The 16,081-nt window shown below is 39.9% G+C and overlaps 1 protein-coding gene across 1 annotated transcript; it reads right to left on the bottom strand.

The window, feature by feature from the left end:
• Positions 1 to 10,327: 10,327 nt before the first annotated feature.
• On the bottom strand, positions 10,328 to 12,298 carry helt (helt bHLH transcription factor). The gene is made up of 4 exons (XM_059973827.1): positions 12,272 to 12,298; positions 11,894 to 11,998; positions 11,690 to 11,786; positions 10,328 to 10,818 (listed from the first exon to the last, which is right to left on the bottom strand). The coding sequence occupies exons 1-4, from the start codon at positions 12,296 to 12,298 to the stop codon at positions 10,328 to 10,330; spliced, it is 720 nt and encodes a 239-aa protein (XP_059829810.1).
• Between the last annotated feature and the right edge of the window lie 3,783 nt (positions 12,299 to 16,081).

Raw genomic sequence — 16,081 nt, 5'->3', positions numbered from 1 at the left:
CTTCAACCATTCAGTTTATGAATCAACCAGCTAATCGCTAGTTTTATCAACTTTATACCCACTCTGTTCACTTTACACTCAAATGGACTTTCTCTTGTTTTGTTCTAATTGTATACTCTGTTTCAAAATTGTGCATAATTTATATTTAATTCATGTTTTTTGTGAATGGTGCTTATATGAAACATTATACCTATATGCTGCTGCAAATGAGTTTCTCGTGCTCCTGTCCATATATGTACGAGCATACGATGATAAAATCAACTTTTGATGTTTTTGACTTTTGACTTATTTTAGGGTCAAAAAGACTCCTGAAATGTGACTGAAATGAACAACCTGTCTAATAAGTAATTATAAAAAAACAGTTTTTTCTCTCAGAATAATGCAAGGTAAAATTTAAGGTGTGGGGAATAGCTCAAAAGCAGTAGTGTTAACTCAATATACAGTATTTCTTATTTCTCTGGTGTTTTTAAAATAATATATACAATGAAAATAACGAGACCTCATGGCCCACTCAGCTTAATAACATGGCTAGTGGGCATATTAGCCAGATTTTGACTCCTGTGAAATTCAGTTTAGACTGAAGTTGTACTGAGTTCTCGTGGAGATATTTATATGATAATTAAGAGGCTTAGATAGAGTGGACAGCCAGAGAGTTTTTCCCAGGGCAAAAATGTCTATTGCAAAGGAGCATAATTTTAAGGTGATTGGAGGAAAGTATAGGGGAGGATTGTAGGGGCGTATTCTGGAGTTAGGGTACAACTAATATTAACTTCAGCAACCAATCTTCAGACCTGAATGAGGATTGTAGATTAAATTTAAAATGCAGCCCTGAACCATAGTTTCCTGGAGTTGTGGACACCAGTTGATTAAAAACCAAACAATGCTGATTATCATTCATTTTGTGTGTCTGGAATGTGGATGCAAAGAATGAGTTGTAAAAATTATATGTAATTCAAAGGAAGCATTGTAGTTACATTGTAACTATAGAATTGGCCTGCTATAAGCTTTGATCTTTAGCATACTGTATAAAATGTCATGTAATATTGGCCCAAACAGGCCTCTTCCTCCAAGAGTGTCTCACTTTGTTGAATAAAACACTTCTGTATCCACTAGCTTCAGTGTCTCTCCAGTGATTTTGTTCACATTCCAACAGGGATGTCAGATGCAAGTTCTTAACACAGAGAGTGATGGGTGTCTAGAGTGTCCTGTCAGTGGTGGCAGAGGCAAATACATTAGGGGCATTAAAGAAACACTTAGATAGGCACATGGATGATAGAAAAATGGAGGGCTATGTAAGAGGGAAGGGTTAGATTGCTTTTAGAGTTGTTAAAAAGTTGGCACAACATTTTGGGCCAAAGAGCCATATTGTACAGTATTGTTTTATGTCCTATGTAAATGCCTCCATTCAAATTTGTTAATGATTGAGAAAAAACATTAGATGGTAATTGGACTACTTTGCTTTCCCTGATATTTGTGAAAAGGACCTGCAATAGCTGGTAACTTTTTCACACTATTAGTTAGATGTGAGTATTGCATCTTTACTGGGACAACTTACAACTAACCCTGGAGCACAGTTCCTAAACATGATAACTTGCAAGTTGTTGGTGCCCATTACCCAGTATATTCACCTATTTAATGGAAACACACTGAATGAATCAAGTTGTCTAAACACTGACATTTTTCCTGAAAATGAAGATACCATGAAGAGGCTGACAAGGATCATCCATTCAGTACTTTTGGTAGAATGTGGTTATGGCTCCTTCCCTTTCATCCTTGTACTACAGTTCCACCTTCAGCTGCTTAATTGTTCATCTCCATTCATGACTCACTGCAGTAGTTCTGCAGAGTTCTGATGGCATGTAGGTTGAAGGATCACTTCACTCTGTCTAAAGCAGGCTGCACTATTTGTCATATGTGCAACCTTGCGAGTTTGCTTTACTAGGATGGGCCCTCGTTTGAGATATGGTCCCACAACAACCCATATTCTTCACTGAACTGGTGTCGGACCCCAGCTCAAGAATAACAGTGGAATGAAGAATATGCTCAGGGTGTAAAGCTGTGAACCATGTGAGGTCAGCAGGGTAGTGTTACCGGCTAGTGTAACACTATTACAGTGCCAGACCTGGCTTAAGTTCCACCATTGTCTGTGGATTTCCACCATCTGCTTCCAACAACTTACAGGTTAGTAGGTTAATCAGTCAGATGGGTGTGATTAGGTGGAGTGGGCTCATTGGGACGGGAGGGTCTGTTACCATGTTGTATCTCTAAATAAATAAAAATATACAAAAATTGATGATACTCAGTTCTGCTACTCATGATTACCAACTGGATTTGCGGCACTCGACCCATCCTGGATCTAGATTACTTATCAGGGTAATAGTGTCACACAGACAGTACTCAGTGTGAAGTTCCCTATAACATCACAGAGTGGTCTGTTCTATCAATACAATTGTGTGTAGCTGCATCTATGATATGTTGTGAAGACAAAATCAATTAGGCTTGTCTCTGGTACTGTTCCACACACTATGTGCCAACATCTGAACATCTTATACAGGCAACTTATTAATTTGATCCTAAAATAATTGATTTCATAGAGAACCTACACCTTACTAGCAATATTAAAATATCTATGTTTGTTCTGGACTATGTGATCTTACCTGAATATCCTTTTTTTTGCACTGCCCCATGTTCTCCAACATACTAGGAAACTCTGGGAAGACAGGTAGTTCAATTCAAAGGTTCAAAGTTTCACTTTATTATCGAAGTACAGTATGTCAGCAGAATACAACTCTGAGATTCGTCTTCTCCTGATAGTCATGAAATATGGAAAAACCATGGATATCAATGAAAGAAAATAAATCAATCCAGACATGAAATCGAAAAAGAAACGAAAACCCATATACCCCTCTCTAACACGAAAACTTAACAATTGCCCAACCAGAAAATGACAATAGAACATTAAACCCAAAATACCCAGCCCTCTCTCTTGTACAAAAAACTAACATTTCACCCGCACAAAAAAATAACAACAATAACATCAAAACCCCAACCCTCTGTCTCGTATGCAAGAAATTAACAGATCCCCACATGGAAAAAAAACAAGAAGAACATCAGACCCCTCCCTCACATGAAGACTAACATTTCACCCAGAAGGACATCAAACCCCCAACCTGCCAATCAGCAGCAAGAAAGAAAACTGAAGGAGACCATTACAAACTATGATCCACACCAAAAATCACATAAATCTCAGAATTTCAAAAAAAAAAAATCCTCCATTAGCATCAAGGTGTACATGGTTTGCCAATGTATAACAAAAATAAGAAAATATAAAGCACTGGAAACTATCATCAAATCAAGCAGCATCTGAGGAGCAAAAAGGAAAATTAGCTTTTAATGTCAATAATCTTTAATCAACATTCTCTGCTTTTATATCAGATTTTCAGCATCGTTGTAATTTCATTTCATGAAGTAGCTCTAGGTTGAGAAGACCAGGACTTATGGGAAGACTCTGTACAGCATTTCAGTAAACCAAAGTTCTGTAAGTTCTGATAATTTTAGTGTCTTGATTTAGACTGTCCCGAAGAAGGTGATGGTTTCTTCAGAGTGCCGCTCAGTTACCAGAAAGAAGAAGACCAAAACAATCTTTTCATATGTCTGTTTCACTCATAAAAACTTACTTCTCAATTATTTTCAGAAACACCACCCCAATAGTTGAAATATGATTCTCATTGCCTGAAAAGCAATTTTTGTTTCATGAAATCTGGGACTTAAATTGCAAATATCTTCCATCACATACAAGTTATATACAGGTTTGCTGAGTAAGTGGCATGGAGGTTAGCATGGTGCTATTACAACTCAGGATATCAGAGTTTAGAGTTCAATTCCGATGCCGTTTGTAAGAAGTTTGTATGTCCTTCCCAGGAACGTGTAGGTTTCCTCCGACATTCCAGCGACATACCAGTTAGTAGGTTAATTTGTCAATGTAAATTGTCCTGTGATTAGGCTAAGGTTAAATAGCTGGGTTGTTGGGTGGTATGGCTTGTTGGGCCAGAAGGGCCTGTTCCACACTGTATTGTTAAATAAAATAAAATAAAAATCAATTAAAAATAAGTAAAATATTTTTTCCAGAGTCCTACAAGCTCTAGAGTCCATTAAAATTTTGTTCCAATTATTAATTGCAAAGAAAGTAATTCTATGCAAGAAAAGTAATTAAAAGACTAGCAACATTATTATTTACTATTGATATAGATAACTATATGTAACTGAAATGGAAAATGGGTTAGAAAAAGTAACTGGAGGAGGTTGTCAAGAGAGGAAGAAGCAACACTAACCTGGTAAGGGTACTTTGGCAAAAGAAGGATAATTGAACAGTGGATGTTTTAAAATCCATGGAGAGATACTGATAAGATATTAACCCTACATGTCATTTAAGTCACCTATACTGATAAAGCCAAAAAATAGATTTCAAACTTATGATATTTTCAACATGCGTAAAATGGGTGATTTTATTGGTTTAATTATTTGATTTTGAATTACTGTTTTTTGTTGTTATCTGAATACATACTAGGCTGCTAATAGACATTAGAATTTATGTCTTTTCACGTAGGTGACTGAAAATATGAGCATCACATATTTAAATCAAAGTATTTTCATTGAACAGCTCACTGAACAGTAAATTAGAAGTGATTTAATATTATATGGTCCAGTGAGAAAAATAATTTGCACCACTCCCTGCAGTTAGAACAACAAATTCTGGGAGTACAATCAGTGCTCCTTTATGATCCCAACTAACGTCACACATACTGCAAAGGTTCAAGATGCCTCCTCACTGAAACATACTTCACAATGTTTATAATAACCTGGACCTTTGAATTATATATACAGCTCTGTTTGCATGTTGAAAGGATTAGCTACAACAGTTTGAGAATTTTAAAAATGCAGATTCTGAAGGATTAAATAAAAATAGAAAGTGCTGGAAATACTCAGCAGGTCTGGCAGCATCTGTGGAGAGAGAACTAGGTCAAAACACTCAAAGTGCTGGAGGAACTTAGCAGGTCAAACTTGTGTTTTTTCTCAAGCGACTCACACTTTGTAACATGGTCTCCTGGTGCTTTCAGTTTAAGCTTGTTAAGTTTGTTTTCATAGGCTTGGGGATTCCATGATACTTGTATTATTTAAGCAGATGCCTGATTAATGCTAATCATCGGGTCCTAGTTTTGAGAATGTTCCGTCAAGCCAGTGATGTTCTGTTGAATATGAAATTCTTATGAATAAACTCTGGTTGCCGTCTCTACATTGGAGTCTGTCTTTCCTCTGCACTTGGGTTCTGACATTACTAGCACATATCATGACACTACCCAGTGACGATTTCCAGCATTTTCCATCTCTTAATTCCATCTACAAAGGTGATAAAAAAGAGTCTTAAAATATTTTAGCTTTAACAAAAATGCATTCAAAGCTATCTGTTACTCATCTTCAAGAAATATTATCAAGAAAGGCAATATCTGGAGGAGATCAGCTCCGGATAATTTCTAAGCATTGTTCTGGATAAAATTCCATTTGATTTATGATGAAATCTCAACCCAACATTCTGACAAAAGGCAGGTGTCAATTAGAGATGAAAATGTGGTGAAATGGTGATACCACTGCAAGTAGATTTTGCCTGGCTCCTTTGCTTGCACGTACAGTACTTGTGTACATAACAATAAACTCAACTTTGACTTTGAATATGTTCTCTCCAATCTCCATCTCACTCAACACCATGTTGCCCTCATTTCACTTCACGTAAACTTGCTTAACTTACTGAGAGCTGAGTAATTAGATTTGATATACACAATAGCCACTTTAATAGGTACATCTGTATACCTCCTCATTAATGCAAATTGCTAAGTAGCCAATCATGCGGCAGCAACGCACTATGTAAAAGCATGTAGACATGGTCAAGAGGTTCAGACCTAACATCAGAAGGGTGACTCTGACTGTGGAATGATTTTTGGTGTCAGATGGGGTGGTTTGAGTATTTCTGACATGGTTGATCTACTAGGTTTTTCATGCACAACAGTCCCTAGAGTTTACAGAACACAGTGCAAGAACAAAAATAAATATCCAGTGAGCAGCAGTTCCATCGGAAAAATGCCTTGTTAATGGGAGGTCAGAAGAGAGTGGTTAGACTGGTTCAAATTGACAGGAAGGCAACATTAAACATTAACTCAAATAACCACCCATTTCAACAGTGGTGTGCAGAAGAGCATCCCTGAATACACAACACATTGAGTCTTGAAGTGGATGGGCTACAGCAGTAGAAGACCACAAACTTACACTCAGTCTCCAGATTATGAGCTACAGGATGTATCTAATAATGTGACCCATTGTAGGTCCCAGTTCCATTGTTCACTGGATGTATTTAATTTATATCTCCAATTTTATTTTACTTTATGAATACAATTAATAGCATGTCCTTTCCAAATGTTACATGACCAATATACAGTTCTTTGAAAAAGTCTTCAGACACCACTACTATTTTTACATTTTACTGTCACTTTTTTCTAAAATTAAAATACATTAAAGTAGAATTTTTGAATTAATCTACAAAAGATTGTGCATTATGTCAAATCAAAAGAAAAATTCCAAAACCTGTCATCAATTTACTATACATTAAAAACCAAAATTGTGAGGCTAAAGAGGTATTCATGCCCTTTGTAATTACTACACTAACTTTGCTTAGGTACAATCTACCAACTTACCCAATTTGTTGATCTGCAAATTGGATGAATACCTGTTTTCAATGAATTCATAAAAATAAATACCCCATTTCTCTGTAAGGTCCAACAGTATGGTAGACTTTCAACAGACCAAACCAGAATGAAGACAATATAGCATTCAGGACAAGTCGGGGAAATTATAATATGAAGTACACATCTGGTGAAGGGTACAGGACTATCTTCAAGGCACCGAACATATCTGAAAGCTCAGTGCAGTCCATCATGAAAAAATGGAAAAAATATGAAACCAGAGCCAGACCACCTAGGTCAGACTGTCCTTCTAAACTTAGTCACTGGAGAAGAATGGCACTTGTAGGAGAGGCTACTGTGACATCAACAGTCACTCTGACTGAGCTGCAGGAGTCAGTGGCTGTAACTGGAGATGAAGTTCTTGGTTCTATCACCAAGGCCTTGCACAGAAAAGGTATTTATGGAAGAGTGGCAAGGAAGATGCCCTGGCTATGAGACGAAAGTGGAAAATTTTGGCCTCAGTACTGAGTGGTACGTGTGGCGTAAATCTAATACTGTGCATCAGTCAGGTAACGCCATCCCAACTATGAAGTACGGAGGAGGTAGCATCATGCTATGGGGATGCTTATCTGCAGCAGGGATTGGAAACCATGCCTGGATTGAAGGGAAGATGTACGCTGCTAAATTCAAAAAGATCCTGGATAAAAACCTGCTAGCCTTGGCCAGAAAAGATGTTTGTCTTTCAGTAGGTTAACAACTGAAAGCATGCTGTCAGTGCAACCATGGAGCAGCTTCAAATGAAGACAATTGATGTCCTTGAGTGGCCCATTCAAAGTCCTGACCTGAACCAGCTCAAACATCTCCGGCAAGACGTCAAAACTGCTGTTCACTGCCACTCCCCAACCAACCTAGCACAGCTTGAACAACCTTGCAAGGAGAACTGGACAAGTCTTGCTCTATCACATCGTACAAAGTTAATAGAGATTTACTCAAAGACTACTGGCTGTAATTGTGTGAGAGATGGTTCAACTAAGTACTGGGCTAAGGGGGGATGAATATTTTTGAACTGCTGACATTTCAGTTTTAGAATTTTTATTTTTTCATGCTTTACAATTTTCCCTGTTTGGGGGCTCTACTGTGAAGAAAGGAACACATGATTCACAAATAAAAAAAGTCTCAGTTAAAGTAATCAAGATCCCTGGTTGTAATGCTCATTTATGTGAACAAAGGGTTGGGGGCTGAATACTTTTACAAGGTACTGTGTCACGTATTCAAGGTATGGTTGTATTGGAAAGTGTGCGCGCAACGGATTCACTAGGATGTTACTTGGGGAGGAATATTTCAGCCACGAAGAGAGACGGGGTTTGGTTTTTTTCCTGAAGTGGAAAGGGTAAGTGGGGAAGGAGAAATCTAACTGGAGTATACCAGAATATGAAAAGCATAATTCCTAATTTTCTCATGGTGTATATTGAGATTTATTTTTCGTATCATTGATGTATCCGGAGTTGAGGAAGTTTTTTTTTCCTTCCAGAGATTGGTTGAAAACAGGGACTGCCTGAGCATGTGGCGGAGGCAGGTGCCTTGTCTTTCACGAAGTCACAGAAAGCTTCCGGGAAGTGCGGGGAACGGGGTGAGTGTGGGTAGATGCTTATGGCGGTTCGTTCATCCCGAGCTGAAGACGTTGTTCTCTGCGTCCATCGTTGTGAAATGCTATCAATAATCGACTAAGTCTGCGCATTCTGCGGGATACGAGTTTCGTATTCGAGAGTTTCTTATTCGATAAGTAAACGCATTTAAACAAGTTGCATTTAGAACTTCAATGGAAAGTCGCAAGTCGAATTGTAGCCATCCAGCTGAGGGGCCGTACCAGGTGTGCTTGTGATTTTGACCCTGTTATCACATTGCAAAACATAGCACTTAATAATGAACGAACAGATTTAGATTATGCCGAATGCAGATCTTGTGAGGTTTAAAAAGTTAGAACATACGACCATAAGACATAGGAGCAGAATTAGGCCATTTGGCCCATCGAGTCTGCTCCGCCACTCCATTATGGCGGATTTATTATCCCGCTCATTCCCATTCTCTTGCCTTCTCCCTGTAATATCTGACGCCCTTATTTATCAAGAACCTATCAACCTCCGCTTTAATTATACCCAATGACTTTGCCTCCACAGCCGTCTGTGGCCATGAATCCCACCGATTCAATTTAAATTCAGTTAAATTGGGGCGACGCGTTGTAAGAGAAGAGCTAAGGACACCACAAGAAGGGCGCCGCTGCTTCGTTAGCTTCTCCGGTAGAATCGAGCGTATGACAATGACATTTCATTCCACATCATGTTTACTTGATGTATGTTACTTCAGTAGTTAACGGCCCGGATGGTAATAGAGATGCTCGTTTTCACGTGTTTATCACGCCCTCGTCCGCAGTCGGTATCTTTAAATCCTCTGTTTTACACGGTTAGTGTGAGCGTTAGTTCACGGCTGTGCGCCTCTGCACGGACGCACACCAGCACAGCGCAGGTTCTGCGCAGCGGCAGAGGGGAGGGGAAGGGACAACTGTACTTTTACCACTTATATAAGCTATTCAATTTCCAGAATGATGGAGATCTGAAACAGTTTACTTTCCGTGGTTGAGATTACAGACTGAAGAAATCGTTCAATGAAGTGGGGAAAGTGCTGCGTAAACAGCATCCTCTCCTTGGGAGTGGAGCACTCCCTGAAAGGAAAAACGGGTAACGGCAATAAATACATAAATTCCTATTCTGATCAGAGAGAATAATGATGGTCACAGCGTTTTATTTTTGTATTTTGGACGCTCAAACGTTTATATATAGAGACGATAAGGCAACGCAATAAATAACTCACAAATGATAGAACTGGAAGAATAAAACTCGAGTTTTTTAATTATTTTGCACTTTGTTATACATTGTAGAACGCGTACGTAGTTCTCTTTAATATAATGTGCATTAAAAAGAACTTTCTCATCCCCAAATTGAAACAAATGAGGATAGGATATATAGTTCCACCGAAACAGCGTAGGCTGAACGCCGGACCTTGGCCCCGAGTTTTGTCGTGGGAGGTTACCAGGCTCAAAGCTTCCTTGAGAAAGGGCAACATTCCCACCCACACCCGGGAACTTCTCGTCCATGGACCGCTTAGAGTGGCGGATAGTCGGGTTGCTATTGAGGTCGTGCACTGGCAGCACACGGAAGCCCTGCGTAAGCCCCACATAACGGCATCCTTCCGACAGTCTACAATTCCCACTCTGACTCCAGAGCCCGAAATGGAAGCAACTCACCGCTGATCCCGAGAGACAGGAATGGACCATCCTAGTTATCAAAATTGGTATTAAGTAGAGCCTTTGCACACATGTCAGTGTTATCAGTTCGGAGAATAGAAAACCTAATGGATTTAATTTCATTTTTCCACGAGCAGGAGTGCGAACACTGATAATTCAACCTGAGATATTAGTAATATTCTGGCGCTGAATAATGCGGCGCTGCTACTAATTTCTGGTATTCAGAGAGTACTTGGTAACCCTTACTTGATGAATGGTTTATACCTTTACACCAATCCAGTGTATATTTATTGCTCTATAAATTTGTGTGCTGAGAGTTGTGAAGACTAAATGCATTTGGGTGGGAATGTCCAATCAAATTAATGTAGTGGCGATCAAGGCTTTGTACAGAATGCAGGAAATTATGTTGCTGGCCTGGGTTTGAAATCGGTATGGTTGGGCTCGGAATAAAGGGGAGTCCCGGACTCCGAGCTGACCCATGCCAGTGCACTGCTTGTGTTCTTGCCACCCCAGCCCCTTGCTGCAACAGGGACTCGTTTAAACGCGAGTTTGTAAACTCTGGAACAGGGTGAAGTTGATACGAATATTCCGTGTCGTGAGAGGAAATCGGCCCGAATATGGGATCGGAACATCGGCGAGATTTAGACTGCAGGAAGGCGAGAATTCGGGCGTATTTAGTGTCTTTGGTTTCCATGCGCTCCACCGTGGTTAAATAATGCACCAGGTTCTTCATACACTCGTGATAACCCGCGTGGAAATAATTCGCAAACTCTGCTAGCAGTTCGCCTGAATAAATAAAAAAAAAGCTTTCAGATGTATATACAAAGATCTTCCAAACTATATGAAATTAGAAAACTTTGGGTTAAACTTTTAACACATGTTAGAAATAGCATGATTTTTAAAAAGTAACACGTCTCTCTAAAGTCGTGTGCGTACTGGAATATTAATCTATTCCGTTAGAATACCGTTGGAAACTTATTGATGATCTGGAATACGATCAGAAACGGACTCACTGATTTACGGAGGAGGTGATCACTTATTTTTGGTGCTTCCATTATTTTTTAAAATAGTAGCGAGCTGTTACCCCCGTTAAGTAATAGTGCCGATAGGTGCGTATTTGCTTATCAATATGTTTATACATACAAAACAAAAACACGGAATTTGGATAAAAAGTACTTCCAGTCAACCCAGGGTCATATTTTCCCGGCATGGAGTCAGAAGTTCGGAAAACAGAAAAGGGAGAGTTATCTCTTCTTGGCTGAAAATTTCCCTGAAACCGCAGACAAATTCACGGGTGTTGCTAGCTGTTTTAGCAGTTATCAAGTTTAAGGCGTCCCTGCCTTGTGCACGCGTAACGGCCACGCCGCTCTATGATTTTTGTTTTATTTCCTTCCAGTGAATAAACTGGAAAAGGTGTTAAAGCCAAGCGCTGCATTAGCATTGGAAAGATGCAGCGTTCTGTGAATGCGCGCGGGACTGTGAGAACCACATCCCGGCGAGGAACGGGGCTCACATTTTAACTGAGCGCAAGTTGTTTTTAGCTAAAGTTTGCGCTCAGGAGTTGCGAGTATGAATGCTCCACCACAGGTTACCAAAGTTCAAGTGTTAACATGTGTTAGGCGTTGAAAGTGCTGAGAAAGGGTATTTCTCCCTCTACCTTTTTCTCTTCCTCTGGCGAAATCGGACGAGTGCAGAGCCCTTAGATACTGAACTGTCATTTCCAAAATTTCCGCCTTCTCCAGCTTCCCCGTGCCCTGAAATAAGGTATAAAAATAAGATAGCCGTGGGTAGTCAATAACTAGTGCGCTGTGCAGACAATAATGTTGGACTTAAAAAGCTTGAAAGCAAAACTGTGAAGTACCTGTTTTGCCAATGCCATTGGTACAGTTTTGCCAAGTTCATTCAGACAGCGGTTGATCCGATCTCTGCGTCTTTTCTCGATCACTTTGTGGGACACGGGAGCCGTCTGTGAAGTTAAATAAAGGGGTGATTACAGAAAGAAGAGCTATGGGAAAAGGAAGTCCCGAAGATACGTGTAGATTCCCACCGCTGGCAGAAATGCGGTGTACTCTAATAGAAACTTAACTTTCTTTAAGAAGGTATGGAAAACACTGTCAGTAAACCTATTACAGGAAAACAAAATGCATGCAGAACTGTATTGCAAGTTTACAGTGTAAGGAAGTACTATTGGAAGAAGGCAGTGGGAAAGCACCATATAGAAATATGAAGGTTCCCTTACCTTGCGCTCTTTCGTTTTGGATGACATCTTCAGGCAAAAAGTTATACACTGGACAATTAAAATATTTTCACCGTTAGTAGCTAAACATTTCTTCCCCGTGCTTTCTGCAGTAAAATGAAACTCGACTATGCTCCTCCCTGGCTGAAAGTGGCTCCTTATAAAGCAGTCATTAAGGGGTCCAGTGCATTCATTGCCTAAATTATTCGACCGGATTAGAGAGCGGGGCATTGGGGAATATGTGGTTAAAGAGGTGGCAGGGATCTGGGGCTGAGGGACTATAGCCAGGGGTTAGCAGGGGGCAGTCCGGCTTTGTTAATCCACGTGGCTCTTCAAAAGACACGTGATCGTTTTTCGAATATCATTTGCATAGTAATAAAAAGGCGGGAAATGTGAACTAAGGCTGGTGTCTGCCCCGATCCATCAGGGCGCAGTGCGCACAAGAAAAGAAACAAAAAAAAGTTTCTTCCAACCCCCCTCTTCCCTTTCCCTCTCCCTTTCGAATTCGCCTGTTTACAAAACTAAAGCGAGCGATCCCAGTCCTCAAGCATGTCCGGAGTCATTAAAGTAATTAAGTAAGCCTTTAATAGGCTGTTCCGCCGAGTTCAAGGGAAGGGGAAGGCTCTCGTTTGTTCTCACACGACTTGGTGACACATCCATTTTATGGGAGATGGCAAGCTTTTGTTTCCACTCATTATTTATTGGAGACCTCGGCAGGTGTGGGACTGGGGCTGGCACACGAACATTGCTTGCTTCAAAACCAGCCCCAGCAGACTTTGGCACACGAGGCTACCCACCACTGGATTCGATTTGGTGGGCTCAATTTGTAGCCTATTATTCTATAAGAAAATGTCTATTGAAATGAATGAATAGTTTCGTTGGCCTAAATTTTAATAATGGGAGATCTTTAAGCATTGTGGAGGAAAGAGAGAGAAAGAAAAAAAAATAAAAGGGAAAATGCAGCTGGTCTAAAAGTGCATTATTCACTGTCACCTGCAAGAGGGAGAGCCTGGAGATCCCTATTCATTTGCCTAATTTTGATCAATTTAACAAACTTTGGGAAAAATTACTCTGGCATTGTTCAAGAGGGCAAAGCTTGATGATCGAATTAGCAGCATGTTCTGATCCGGTAAATGTCATTAGAGAGAAAGAGACAATCGCCTTTAAAATGGTCCCTTTAAACGCGCCAAGTGGAGAAGCCAGGGCGCTAACATTCTAAAGACAGCGCTTTGATATGATAGGCTACTTTGCATCTCGCTTTTGCAATATTATCATAACAAAAATATTTTAACATGCGACTAAGTTAAATGGGAACAAAGCTGCTTTATTTTTACGGCGGCCTTTTAAGCAAAGTTTACTTGGCGATTGTTTAGTCTAGTGGCGTTAGTTTAACAGGCTCCCCTCCCCACGACTGGATGACATTTTTGCGCAGGGATATTTAAAAATAAATAGCAAAAGTACGTTTTCATATTTTGTGAAGAATAAACATATAAATTGTAAAATGTAAAAAGAGCATTGTTTTGTATCGCAAGCTGGCACAGAGTATCAACAAGTACTTTTTTAGTGATAGGAGGCGAATATTTATGGTGCTCCGATTTAAAAATCACTTTTGTAAGTCACGTAAAACACACCAATTTTTAGCTTATTTCAGAATTATCCAAATAAACAAAAGTGAATCAAGTTATGGATACATAAAATGCAAGTAATCCAACAGACAAAAATACTAAAATATAGAAGTCTGTTTATAAAACATTTTTTAAAAGGTATCTATAAGTGTATGAGTTTTCTGAAACAGAAGAAACCGCTTTTGGACTTTTTTTTTAAAAAAAAGTTTCCCTTAACGTTCAAAATTATGAAGTACAGATGTATACAAAATTCGAAATGACCTGTGGAAAAAAATGTGTACAATGTAGGTTGTTACTTGGAGGGAGCGGTGTCTACGACCTCTTGCCTGGCCACAATGTGGCCAGCATCACTTTGTCAGACAAATCGGTTTAGCTGAGAGTAGTGGCCTTGGCGATGAGCTTTCAATGGGAAATTGTTCTGTTTGAATTAATCTTCAAGTGAAAAAGACGCAAGGTCACTCAAGCAACTCCGTCTTTACAATTATATGGAAAGCATATTTAATGCACCAAATCTACGTATAAATCGTTTATATTTCTCTATACGTTAATGTAAATAACAGACTCAGTTAGGGACCAGTAAAAGGTGAATACACAGTTTAAGTTGTTCTTCCGTTTTGATGAAGATTCTACAGCGTTTTAAAAAAGGATTTCACGAGTTGCTTTCACCTAAGGGTTTTTACTTTGCGAGGTACAGATTTGACTTTTCTCTTTTAGGCATCGTTTTAGACACAATTTTGGAGATTTTGCGCATGACTGTACGATCTGCTCAATTAAACACCTGTATGTTTCATATGCTATTTAAAGATATCTTGAAATTATATCTGAGGAAATAATCTGTCACGAAGTTGCCAGCATGTTCCTTATGGCAAAGCGTTGTACGGCAGTGCGAGATCCTTACAATGCAGACTTGAAGTGATGCTTTTTGTGCGGTGATCCTTGAAAGGTGAGTTTTATTTTCCGGATGATACAGGATAATGCTCCGAACAATTTCACTTCTCAAATGTTCGTGAAACTTTCGGGTTCGCTCCTATTTGCACACCTGGATCATTTTAAATGGTTGGAACTTTACCTTAACACAGTGACAGGAACCTGATTTATCACATAATTGCGACCACGAGAAAAAGGTAAGTTTGTCGTTCAAAAAATAGATTCATTCCTTTTTTTTGAGTGTGGGGTGGGGGTATGTCAGCAGATAAGATTTAATAACTTTATTGGTGTCCACGTGAACGCGTTTCTTAGTCCATAGTTCATACGGCACCCAAAATGTGGGACGCCGAAATATCCCCCTTGTTCCACAGCTAAGCGCCATCGCATTATAGTGTAATACAGAGAGGGGGTAAATGCGGGATGTACCAGCGTAAGCACCATTGTTGTTCGTGATTTTATGCAACTCAAGATAAATAAAACGATTAATATTGTCTCGGCAGATTCTCCCATTTTCTTGGATCCCCCCAACTCTTTCTCCACTGCATTATCTCTACCCAGATGAAAATAAGCGCCCTAAAGCCGATGCTGACTTAACAACGTGCCTTCATCCCTTTCCAGAAAGTACCTTTCTCCCAGGCGCACCATCCTCGAATTAAAACGTTGGGCAAAGAACCGGACCAATGGCTTGCCTACACATGATTTCCATTTCTAGTTGGTCTGAGTATTGCCTCAAAGTAAATTCTCGCCCCTTCAAATTGGCAGATCAGCATGCCTGGAAGGGGTCTCAAAGTTACTAGCGTAGGAATGGCACAGTAAAAGTTTGCATTTACACAGCTCTGTGGAAGCTCTCAGACCTAACTATTTGACCCCCAACATGATATTTTTACACTCCGTGAAATACGTATGCCTCAGTGACCCGGAGAGCTATGCTGGCTGGAGTCGGGGCGTTATGCCTTGTCTCTTGGTAGGGTGACCCATGCCAAACGGGTCAAAGGGTAGGGACCGACTAAGAGTGGTCCACCGGTCCTCCAGGTTCGGGTTCGGGATTTTAGCTCAGGATTAACAACCCTGACCGGTAAAACAAAACAGTGAAGAATCCCTGTGCATCTGAGTGCGATGGTATTCCTGAGTCTCCACCCGGGACTACTGATATGACGAAAGAAACCCTAAACACCGCCTTCATTGCTGCCCTAACGCCGGCTGCGTAACGGGCTGTAGGAAGCACTTATGAGGTACATTAAGTGTTATAATGTAAGAATCA

Source organism: Hypanus sabinus, chromosome 7 (assembly GCF_030144855.1).
Source record: "Hypanus sabinus isolate sHypSab1 chromosome 7, sHypSab1.hap1, whole genome shotgun sequence".
Taxonomy (NCBI): Eukaryota; Metazoa; Chordata; class Chondrichthyes; order Myliobatiformes; family Dasyatidae; genus Hypanus; species Hypanus sabinus.
This window is presented reverse-complemented; position numbering and strand designations above follow the sequence as displayed.